The sequence below is a fragment of the Chiloscyllium punctatum genome, chromosome 8, assembly GCF_047496795.1.
Source record: "Chiloscyllium punctatum isolate Juve2018m chromosome 8, sChiPun1.3, whole genome shotgun sequence".
NCBI classification, from domain to species: domain Eukaryota; kingdom Metazoa; phylum Chordata; class Chondrichthyes; order Orectolobiformes; family Hemiscylliidae; genus Chiloscyllium; species Chiloscyllium punctatum.
Genome location: NC_092746.1, coordinates 131,630,184 through 131,642,523, shown reverse-complemented (window position 1 = coordinate 131,642,523; position 12,340 = coordinate 131,630,184). Strand labels below are relative to the sequence as shown.

Sequence of the window (12,340 nt, the reverse complement as noted above, 5' to 3'; positions counted from 1 at the left end):
CCTATGAAAATGTGTACCCTCATCTGTTCCATCTGACACTTCTCTGCCCACTTTCCAAGGTTCTCCAAGTCCTTCTGAAGATGACTATTGTAAGCAGGTTTCTTTAGGATCATGTTTTACTCTCATCACTGAAATAACAGCACAGAGGCCAGTATCCCGTTACCAAGTCACCCTTTATTTACACAAGAAGTCCTTGCCTTTGGCACAGTCTCATCAGAGTCAGGACATAGAGGATCTGGATCTCTAATACTCCTCTGTTTATCTGTCAGCTGGGGCTCCCTGATTGGACCTGATTAACAAACCCAATCAGGGAACCACATTCTATGAGGTCCACCTTGTTAAAATATCTGCAGTTTCTTCATTCTTCACTTCATAGCAAGTCAATACTGATTAGATTAGATTAGATTAGATTAGATTAGATTAGATTAGATTAGATTACTTACCGTGTGGAAACAGGCCCTTTGGCCCAACAAGTCCACACCGACCCGCTGAAGTGCAACCCACCCAGACCCATTCCCCTACATTTACCCCTTCACCTAACACTACGAGTAATTTAGCATGGCCAATTCACCTAACCTGCACATGTTTGGACTGCCATGTTATTCACATGTCGGAGACTTCACCTGAAAATCTCATGCTTCCAATCTCCATCACAGCAAACAGGAATTCTGGCAGGGTGCTTGCATGTTCTAGCCATCAGATACTGGCTCAGTAATTGAGAAAAAGAGAGAAAGCGTACGCAACAGAGAGAGAGAGGGAGCAAGTGAGAAAGAGGAAGAAAGTTACTGTGAGGCAGAAAGAGGGGGAAAAGTGAAAACAGAACACTGAGACTCATGCTTCCCAAATCCTCTGACTCACCTGTAGTGTGATGTCTGTTTTACTCATGTTTTTAGAAACACACTTGTCATGTTCATTAATGCGTTTGTTAAGCTCACAGTAGGCTTTGTGCAGCTGAAAAGAAAATGGTTGCAGTTAATCTCTTAGTTGTAATCCCAGAGTTGGTTTTATACACAACTCAGGACATTCACAAACTAAATACTGCAGTGAGCTTCGGCAAAGGTTCTGGAAGTTTTAAACATTATTGGATTCTGAAGAAAAATCAGAGAGTTGGAAAACTGCTGTCACACCCCGATTCAAAAAGGGAGACAAGCAAAAAGTGAGCAACTATAGGCTGATTAACCTCACATCTATTGTTGGAAAAGTTTTGGATTCAATTATTAAAGAAGTAACAGCAGAACATTGGAAAATCATGATCTAATCAAACAGAGTCAGCTTGGCTTCATGAAAAACACATCTGACTGATTTATTCGAGATTTATTCGAGGAAGTCTCAACCAGAGTGGACAGAGAGAAACCAGTCAATATATTGTATTTAGAATTCCAGAACACATTTGACCAGATTGACAAAATGCAATTAGGTCAGAGGCCACTATGCTGGAGGTAATATATAGGTGTGGATACAGAATTGGTTCATGGGCAGATAACAGCAAGTGTGGAGAAGGGGTTTTACAGGTTGATGAGTGGCCTTCCATAGGGATCTGTACGGGCACTGCAATTACTGAGTCGTTAATGTTATTCCTCTGTTCAAGAAGGGGAATATGGCTAATTCAGGGAGTTTTGACACAGAGTCTCACATTGGTGCTTGGAAAACTATTGGAAGGAATTCTTAAGGGTAGGATTTACTCACATTTCGAAAATCATGATCTAATCAAACAGAGTCAGCTTGGCTTCATGAAGTGAAATCAAGTCGGACTGATTTATCAGAGCTTTTCGTGAAGTCTCAACCAGGGCAGAAATAGACTGCAAAGGGTCTGTCAGGAAGGATACACAGGTGACAGGGCAAAGGGATGGGTTAAAGTGAGTCTGTTTCAATGCAGAGTGTCAGGAATGAGTGATGAACTGAGCATGGATCAGTACATGGGGATACGATGTTGTGGCCATAATGGAGACAGGGGTAGGAATTGCTGCTGGATGTTCCAGGGTTTAGATCATTTAAAAAGAACAGGGAAGGGGCTAAAACAGGAGGGGGTGTAGCATTGTTAATTAGAGAGTGCATCACAGCTACAGAAAACGAGGTTGTTGAGCAGGGTTTGTCTAGAGTCAGTATGGGTGGAAGTCAGTAATAGGAAAGGAGCAGTCATTTTATTGGGTGTTTTCCTATTCCCCCCCTCCCCCGACCAATAGCAGCAGCAGATGTAACAGAGTCATTGTTATGGATGACTTCAACTTCCCCAATATTGAGTGCAGATGATCTGGATGGAGCTGATTTTGTCAGGGGTGTCCAGGGAGGCATTTCTGACCCAATCTGTAGGAAGGCCCGTGAGGGGAGCGGCCATTTTGGATTTGGTGCCAGGCAACGAGCCAGGCCAGGTGTCAGATCTCTCGGTGGGACAGCATTTCAGTGACAGTGACCACGGAGAGGGATAGGAGCAAATACAGTATGGGAAGGTATTTAATTGGGGGAGGGGAAATTATACTGCCGTTAGACAGGAGCTGTGGAGTATAAATTGGGAACAATTATTCTACGGGCAATGCACAACAGAAATGTGGAGGCTGTTTAAGGAGCACTCGTTGGGAGCGATGGATAACTTTGTCCCAATGAGACAGGCAAGGAATGGTAAGGTAACAGAGCCTTGGATGACAAGAGAAGAGGAGCTTCATGTCAAGAGGGAGAAGGAAGCTCACTTAGGGTTGATGAAGCAAGGAGGATTACAGGGTAGCTAGGAAAGAACTCAAAAATGGACTGAGGAGAGTTAGGAGGGGACACGAAAAGGCCTTGACGGGAAGGATTAGAAAAAATCTAAAGGAGTTCCACACATACGTGAGGAATAAGAGAATGATCAGAGAGAGGGTAGGGCCCATCAGGGATAGTAGAGGGAACTTGTGCCTGGAGTCTGAAGAGGTAGGGGAGGCCCTAAATGAGTTTTTTGCTTCAGTATTCACTAGAGAGAGGGACCTTGTTGATAGTGAGAACACCATGGGCCAGGTTAATAGGTTTGAACAGATTGGTAATGAGGAAGTAGTTGTGCTGGGAATTCGGGGAAACATCAAGATAGATAAGTCCCCAGGGCTGGAGCAGATATATCCAAGGGTACTACGGGAAGCAAGGAATGAGATTGCTGTGCCTTGGTGATGATCTTTGCATCCTCACTCTCCACAGGATGATTGGAGGGAGGCGAGTGTTGTTCCTCTGTTCAAGAAAGGGAATAAGGGAATCCCTGGAATTACAGACCAGTCAGTCTGATGTCTGTGATAAGCAAGGTATTGGAAAGGATTCTGAGACGTAGGATTTTTGACTATTTGGAAAAACATCGTTTGATGACAGGTAGTCAGTATTGCTTTGTGAGGGGCAGGTCATGCCTCACAAGCCTTATCAGGTTCTTTGAGGATGTGACGAGACAAGTTGATGAAGGTCGAGCAGTGGGTGTGGTGTGTATGGATTTCAGTGAGGCATTTGATAAGGTTCCCCACAGTAGGCTCATTCAGAAACTTAGGGGGTATGGGATTCAGGGAAATGTAGCTGTCTGTCTGCATACAGAATTGGCTGGCTGAAAGAAGAAAGTGAGTGGTAATGGATGGAACTTATTTCACCTGGAGGTCAGTGACCAGCGGTGTCCCACAGGAATCTGTTCTTGGGCCTCTGCTGTTTGTAGTTTTTATAAATGACTTGGATGAAGAGGTGGAAGGGTAGGTTAGTGAGTTTGCCGATGACACAGAGGTCAGCGGTGTTGGTAGGGTTGTTAAGAAGACATGTGGTGTTTTGGCTTTCATTCGCAGGGGATTGAATTTAACAGTCGCAAGGTTTTGCTGCAGCTCTATAGAGTCCTGGTCAGACCTCACTTGGAATATTGTGTCCAGTTCTGGTCACCTCAGTATAAGAAGGATGAAAGGGTGCAGAGGAGATTGATCAGGATGCTGCCTGGACTGGAGGGCTTGTCTTATGAAGAGAGATTGAGTCAACTGTGGCTTTTCACAGTGGAGAGAAGGAGGAAGAGAGGTGACCTGATAGAGGTGCACAAGGTAATGAGAGGCATGGTTAGAGTAGATAGCCAGAGACTTTTCCCCAGGGCAGAAATGGCTGTCACGAGGGGTCATAATTTGAAGGTGATTGGAGGAAGGTATAGGGGAGATGACAGAGGTAGGTCCTTTACACCGGGAATGGTGGGTGTGTGGAATGTACTGCCAGTGGTGATTGTGGAGTCAGAGACATTAGGGACATTTCAGCAACTGCTGGACAAGCACATGGACGGCAGTAAATTGAGGGGTCTGTAGGTTAGGTTGGTCTTAGATTAAGATAAACGCTTGGCACAACATCGTGGGCCGAAGGGCCTGTACTATACTGTACTGTTCGATGTAAGTGTAGTCTAATGAGGGACAGGCTGTGCAGGGCTTTGTGCAGGGCAGGTAATGTCTTACTGACTTGATTTAATTTTTCGAGGAGGTGACAAAGATGATCAATGAGGGTACAGCAGTGGATGTTGTCTGCATAGATTTTAGTAAGGCTTTTAGCAAGTCCCTCATCCAGAAGATTAAGATGCACAGGATCCATGGTGACTTGGTGGTGTGGATTCAGAATTGGTTTGCCCATAGAAGGCGAAGGGTGTTTTTCAGGCTGGGGGTCCGTGACTAATGATGTTCTGCAAGGATCCATACTGGGACCTCTGCTGTTTGTGATATATATAATATATCTATATATATGTATAAATAAATGACTTGGATAAAAATGTAGATAGTGTAGAAGGTTGTTAAAGGATACAGCAGGATATAGATTAATCACAGATATGGGCAGAAGAATGGCAGATGGAGTTTAATCCGGGTAAGTGTGAGGTGCTACACTTTGGGAGATGAAATGTTCAGGAAAAGTATACAGTTAATGGCTGGACCCTGACCAGCATTGATGGACAGAGGGATCTTGGGGTTCAAGTCCATAGCTCCTTGAGAGTGGTCACACAAGTAGATAGGGTGGTCAAGAAGGCGTATGGCATACTTGTCTTTATTGGTCAGGGCACTGAGCACAAGAATCAGGATGTCATGTTACAGCTTTCTAAGACTTTGGTTAGGCCGTGTTTAGGGTCCTGCATTCAATTCTGGTTTCCCAATTGCAGGAAGGATGTGGAGGCTCTGGAGAGGGTACAGAAGAGGTTTATCAGGGTGCTGCCTGGATTAGAGGGTGTGAGCTAGAAGGAGGGACTAGAAACATCCGAGTTGTTTCCTCTGCAGCAGCAGAGGCTGAGGGGAGACTTGACAGAAGTCGATAAAATAAATGAGATGCAGAGACAGGGTTGACGGTCAGAATCTTTTTCCCAGGATCTAAAACTAGGGGGCATGCATTTAAGGTGAGAGGGCAAAGTTCAAAGGAGATGTGAGGGGCAGGTGTTTTACACAGGGAGTGATAGGAGGCTGCAAGGTGCTATTGGGATGGTGGTGGACACAGATACAATAGGGGCATTTAAGGCACTTTTGGATAAGCACATGCATATGCAAGGAATGGAGGGATATGGACTGAGGGCAGGCAGAAGGGATTAGTTTAACCTAGCATCATGTTCAGCACAACATTGTGGATCAAAGGGCCCACATATTGTTCCATGTTCTAACTGTTTACAATATATATCCATGACTTGGAGGAAGGAAGAGTGTATACTGGAAAGGCAGGTTGTGAGACAGAGACAACTAGTTTGCAGAGAGACATTCATAGGTAAGGTAAATGGGAAAAATGTTGGCAAATGCAGTAAAAAGTGCAAGATTTGAATGTGTTCATTTTCTAAGGGTAAACAAAAGAACATGATCCAATTGATTAGCGTAGCAGGCTGGAGGTCCAAACGGTCTACTCCTATTCCTATTTCTTATGGTTTTTTTAATCAATCCAGTCTCCCGGATGGAATTTTACAGGTTTCTACAAGAACCCCATCACTCTTCTCAACTTCAGTAAATACAGTCTAACTGATCCAGACTCTCCTCCTGTGTCAGATCCTGCCCACCCAGGAATCAGTCTGGTGACCCTCCGCTGCCCTCCCTCCATCACCAGGACATCCTTCCTCAGATACGGAGACCAAACCCATACACAATACTCCAGGTGTGGTCTCCCCCAGACCGTGTATAGTTGCAGCAAGACATCCCTGCTCCTGAACTCGAATCCCCTCGCTATGAAGGCAAACATCCTATTTACCTTCTTCACCACCTGCTGCACCTACACACTGATACACATGGACACCTAGGTCTCATTGCACATTTCCCTCTCAATTTATAGCCATTCAGGTAATAATCTGCCTGCCTGTTTTTGTTCCTGGACTGGATAACCTCATATTTATCCACATTAAGGGCATTTAAATGGTCATTGGATAGACAAATGGATAAAAATGGAATAGCGTTGGATAGATAGACTTCAGATTGGTTCCACAGATCGGCACAACATTGAGGGGCCTGTACTGCGCTGCAATGATCTATGTTTTATTTTCTAAATGCACAAGGCACAAATTAGACCACACCTAGGATACTGTGAAAAGCTTTTGGGGCCGTCTCAAAGAGTAATAGTCAAAGAGATGTACAGCACGGAAACAGACCCTTCGGTCCAACCCATCCATGCCGACCAGCTATCCCAACTCAATCTAGTCCCACCTGCCAGCATCCGGCCCATATCCCTCCAAACCCTTCCTATTCATATACCCATCCAAATGCCTTTTAAATGTTGCAATTGTACCAGCCTCCACCACATCCTCTGGAAGCTCATTCCATACATGTACCACTCTCTGTGTGAAAAAGTTGCCCTGTAGGTCTCTTTTATATCTTTCCCCTCTCACCCTCAACCTATGCCCTCTAGTTCTGGACTCCCCGACCCCAGGGATAAAACTTTGTCTATTTATCCCATCCATGCCCCTCATAATTTTGTAAACCTCTATAAGGTCACCCCTCAGCCTCCGACGCTCCAGGTAAAACAGCCCCAGCCTGTTCAGCCTCTCCCTGTAGCTCAAATCCTCCAATCCTGGCAACATCCTTGTAAATCTTTTCTGAACCCTTTCAAATTTCACAACATCTTTCCAATAGGAAGAAGACCAGAATTGCACACAATATTCCAACAGTGGCCTAACCACTGTCCTGTACAGCCGCAACATGACCTCCCAACTCCTGTACTAATATTTGATCAATAAAGGAAAGCATACCAAACACCTTCTTCACTATCCTATCTACCTGCGACTTCACTTTCAAGGAACTATGACCCTGCACTCCAAGGTCTCTTTGTTCAGTAACACATCCTAGGACCTTAGTATTAAATGTATAAGTCCTGCTAAGATTTGATTTCCCAAAATGCAGCACCTCGCATTTACCTTAATTAAATTCCATCTTCTCAGCCCATTGGCCCATCTGATCAAGATCCCCGTGACAATCTGAGGTAACCTTCTTCGCTGTCCACTACACCTCCAACTGTGGTGTCCTCTGAAAACTTACTAACTGTACCTCTTATGCTTACACCAAACAATTATATAAATGATGAAATGTAGTGGACCCAGCCCCGATCCTTGAGGCACTCCACTGGTCACAGGCCTCCAGTCTGAAAAACAACCTTTGAGCCAGTTCTGTATCCAAATGGCTAGTTCTCCCTGTAATCCATGAGATCTAACCTTGCTAATCAGTCTCCCATGAGGAACCTTGTCAAATGCCTTATTGAAGTCCATATATGTCACATCTACCACTCTGCCCTCATCAATCCTCTTTGTTACTTCTTCAAAAAACTTGATCAAGTTTGTGAGACATGATTTCCACACACAAAGCCATGTTGCCTATCCCTAATCAGTCCATGCCTTTCCAAATACATGTACATCCTGTCCCTCAGGATTCTCTCCAACAACTTGCCCACCACTGAGGTCAGGCTCACTGGTCTATAGTTCCATGTCTTGTCTTTACCACCCTTCTTCAACAGTGGCACCACGTTTGCCAACCTCCAGTCTTCCGGCACCTCACCTGTGACTATCGATGATACAAATATCTCAGCAAGGGGCCCAACAATCACTTCTCTAGCTTCCCACAGAGTTCTCGGGTATACCTGATCAGGTCCTGGAGATTTTTCCACTTTTATTTGTTTCAAGTTATCCAGCACTTCCTCCTCCATAATATGGACATTTTTTAAAGGTGTCCCCATCTATTTCCCCACATTCCGTACCTTCCATGTCCTTTTCCACAGTAAACACTGGTGCAAAATACTCGCTTAGAACCTCCCCCTTCTCCTGTGGCTTCACACAAAGGCCGCCTTGCTGATCTTTGAAGGGCCCTATTCTCTCCCTAGTTACCCTTTTGACTTTAAAACCCTACAGCACGGACACAGACCCTTTGGTTCTAACTGGTCCATGCTGACCAAACTGTCCTTCCTGAAAAGGGCTTATGCCCGGAACATGGACTCCCCTGCTCCTTGGATGTTGTCTGATCTGCTGAGTTTTTCCATCACCACACTTTTCTACTCATACCGACCAAAATGACCACCCACACTAACCCCATTTCCCCGCACTTGGCCCACATCCTTCTAATCCTTTCCTATCTGTGTATTTGTCCAAATGCCTTTTAAATATTGTTAACGGACCCACCTCAGCCACTTCCACTGGCAGCTCATTCCACATGTGTACCACCCTCTGTGTAAAAAAGGTTGCCCCCCAGGTTCCCTTTTATTCTTTCCCCTCTAACCTTAAACTGATGCCCTCTAGTCCTCAATTCCCCAAAGCTGAGAAAAAGACTGAGTACATTCACCCTATCCATGCCTCCCATGATCTTATACACCTCTATAAGTTTCCCAAACCCCCAACCCTCAGTCTCCTACGCTCTAAAGAGAAAAGTCCTGGCTTGTCCAACCTCGCCCTATAGCTCTAACCATTGAGTCCAGGTAACATCCTTGTAAATTTCTTCCGCACTCTTTCCAGTTTAATAACATCCTTCCTGTAGCAAGGTGACCAAAACTGAACACAATACTCCAAGTGCGGCCTCACCAACGTCCTGTACAACTGCAACATAACTTCCCAACTTCTATACTCAATGCCCTGACTGGTCAAGGCCAGTATGCCATCACTGCCCTGTCTACCTGGGACTCCACTTTCATAGAACCATGTACCTGAACTCCAAGGTCCGCTACACTCCTTAAGGCCCCAACATTCACCATTAAATTTCTGCCTTGATTTAACTTTCCAAAATGCAAGAACTCACATTTATCTACATTAGAGTCCATTTGTATTTCTCAGCCCACTTCCCCAGCTGATAATGGTCCTGATGCAATTTCTGATAACCATCTTCATTGTCCACCATACTGCCGTTTTTACTATCATCTACAAACTTACTAATCATGCCCTGTACATTGCCATCCAAATCACTGATATAGATAGCAAACAGTAATGGGTCCAGCATTGACCCCTGAGGCACTCCACTAGTCACAGGCCTCCATTCTGACAAGCATTCTTCCACTATTACCCTCAGCTTCCTACCATCAAGCCAATTGTGTATCCAGTTTGTGAGCTCCCCCTGGATTCCATGTGATCTAACCTTCCAGAGCAGGCTACCATGTGGAACCTTATCCACAGCCTTACTGAAATTCATATCGACAACATCTATCTCCCTGCCCTCATCAACCTCCCTGGTCACTTCATCAAAGAACTCTAACAAATTTGTGAAGCATGACCTCCCATGTACAAAGCCATACTCACTACTCCTAATCAAACCCTGTTTTCCAAATGCAGGCATAACTTATCTCTTTGAATTTTCTCAAGTAACTTACCCACCACAGATGTTAGGCTGACTGGTCTATAGCTCCCAGGTTTTTCTTTGTAGCCCTTCTTGAATAACAGCACATTTGCTTCTGGGACTTAACCCCTGGTTAACAATGACGCAAAAATATCAGCCAGGGCATCCGCAATTTCTTCTCTAGCCTCTTGCACAAGATGTTACCAACATATCTCAAGGATTTGGAGTGGCAACCAAATGTAAATGTCCAGGTTTGCAGATGATGCAAACTAAATGTAAGTGTGTGCTGTGAGGAAGATTTAAAACACTGGACTGCTTGAAAATGAGGTGGAGAAGTAGTAATAGAGAACAAAGAAATGGCAGAGGAATGGAAGAGGTACTTTGTATTAGTTTTCACAGTGGAAGACCCCAGCAGTACACCAAAACGCCAAGAAAGTCAGGGCAGAGGTGAGTGATGTGGCTATCACTAAGGAGATGGGGTCAGGAAGCTGAAAGGTTTAATGGTGAATAAATCACCCAAACTGGATGGGCTACACCACAGGGTTCAGGAGGGGATAGCTGAGGAAATAGTAGAGACCTTGGTGTGATCTTTGTGGAGTCACTGGAATCAGGGAGAGTCCCAGAGAACTGGAACAAGGTTGGTGTCGCACCCGTGTTTAAGAAGTTAAGAAGCTCTCGGCGGGTTAGTCTGGTCTTAGTCATTGGTAAGATGTTAAAGTCCACTATTAAGGATGAGATTGCAGAGTACTTGGAAGTGCAGGGTAAAATAGGGCTGAGTCAGCATGGCTTTGAAAAGGGGGGCTCATGCCTGATGAATCTGTTAGAATTCTTTGAGGAGGTAATGAGCAAGTTAGACAAAGGGGAGCCAGCAGACCTGATCTGTTTGGATTTCCAGAAGGCCATTGACAAGGTGCTGCAGAGGTACCACACAACCCGAAGGAAGGTATTGTCAATGTGAAGGCGGGACTTTGTCTCCACAAGGACTGCGCAGTGGTCACCTTTACTGATACTATCCTTGATACATAGATCTGTAGTTGGCAGATTGGTAAGGATGAGGTCATGTGTGTTTTTCCCTCTTGTTGGTTCCCTCACCACCTGCCGCAGATCCAGCGTAGCAGCTATGTCCTTTAGGCTGCCGAGCCACTCATGATGGTAGACATTGAGATGCTCCACCCCAGAGTACATTTTGTGATCTTGCCATCCTCAGTGCTTTAACATCAAGGAGCACTGATTCATTAGCTGAGGGATCAGCAGGAGGTTTCCTTTCCCATGTTAAACCTGAAACAGTGAGACTTCATGGGGTCCAACATCAATGTTGAGGATTCCCAGGGCCACTCCCTCCTGACTGTATCCCACTGTGCCGCCCCCTCTGCTGGGTCTGTCCTGCCGGTGGGACAGGACATTTCCAGGGATGGGGATAGTGGGGTCTGATTTGAATTGATTTGATTTATTGTTGTCACATATACCGAGATGTGGTGAAAAGTATTGTTTTGCATGCTATAAAGACAAATCATACCTTACATAAGTACATCAGGGTAATGGAACACAATGTTACAGCTACAGAGAAGGTGCAGAGAAAGATCAACTCTAATATGTGAGAGGTCTGTTCATTGTCTAATAACAGTGAGGAAAGAAGCTGTGTTTAAATCTGTTGGTATGTGTTTTCAAACTTATGGGACATTGTCTGTGAGGTGTGAATCCCCGAGTATGACTGTCAGGCTGTTTTTTGGCTAGTCTGTGAGACAGCTCTCCCAGTGTTGGCACTAGCCCCCAGATGTTAGTGAGGAGCTCCCTGCAGGGTCAACAAGGCTGTTGTCATTCTCATTTAAGCTGATGTCAGGTGGTCTACCCAGTTTCATCTGTTCCTTCACATTTTGTACCTGTTTTTGATACAACTGAGTAGCTTGCTATGGTGTTGCAGAGGGTACTCTCTACTCATTCATGGACCCACAAGAGTTTTTATGCCAAACCCTCTCAGTTGCCTGTAGGTCCTAGGTCAAGAAATATTGCTCTTAAACATTGTAAAACAGTAATCCAAGTGTTTACTTTTCTTCAAGAATAGGTCTGGTGCAGCATCACTTTTCAGCTCAGAGATTAAACTGAAGGGGCCCGGCCTTTCCAGTGGCTGCAACAAAAGCAAGACCTGGTTTAGGGAGAGGTTTCGCACTTCCCATCCATCTCTCAATGAAACAAGTTCTCAAACATTGAGTCAGAATGTCATAAAGCATGGAAACAGACCCTTCGGTCCAACCAATCTATGCAAACCAAAACCCCAAACTAAACTAGTCCCACCTGCCTGCATTTGGCCCATATCCCTCCTAACCTTTCGTATTCATGAACTTATCCAAATGTTTTTAAACATTATAACTGTACCTGCATCCACCACTTTCCACACACAAACCACTCACTGTGTAAAAACATTGCCCCACATGTCTATTCTTCTCTCACCCGAACAACGTACCTCCTCATTTTCAACTCCCGAGGGAAAAGACCCTCGTCATTCACCTTATCTATGCCTCTCAACCTCCTACTGTCCAGTCAAAAAAGTTCCAGTCTTTCCCGTCCATTTTTGTTCCTTAAACCCTCCATTCCCAGTGACATCCTGTTCAATCTTTTCTGAACCCTTT

At 44.9% G+C, this 12,340-nt stretch overlaps 1 protein-coding gene across 10 annotated transcripts in view; it reads right to left on the bottom strand.

The window, feature by feature from the left end:
* The window catches only part of LOC140480929 (IQ motif and ankyrin repeat domain-containing protein 1-like), a 343,897-nt gene that overhangs the window by 59,297 nt on the left and 272,260 nt on the right, over positions 1-12,340 (bottom strand). For 9 of the 10 annotated variants that reach the window (XM_072576526.1, XM_072576521.1, XM_072576525.1 and 6 more), the window contains one exon: positions 859-951. The exons of the other annotated variant lie outside the window; for it this stretch is intronic. In XM_072576526.1, the coding sequence (XP_072432627.1) occupies positions 859-951 (93 nt within the window). The remainder of the gene's footprint in view (positions 1-858; positions 952-12,340) is intronic. 10 annotated transcript variants of the gene reach the window in all.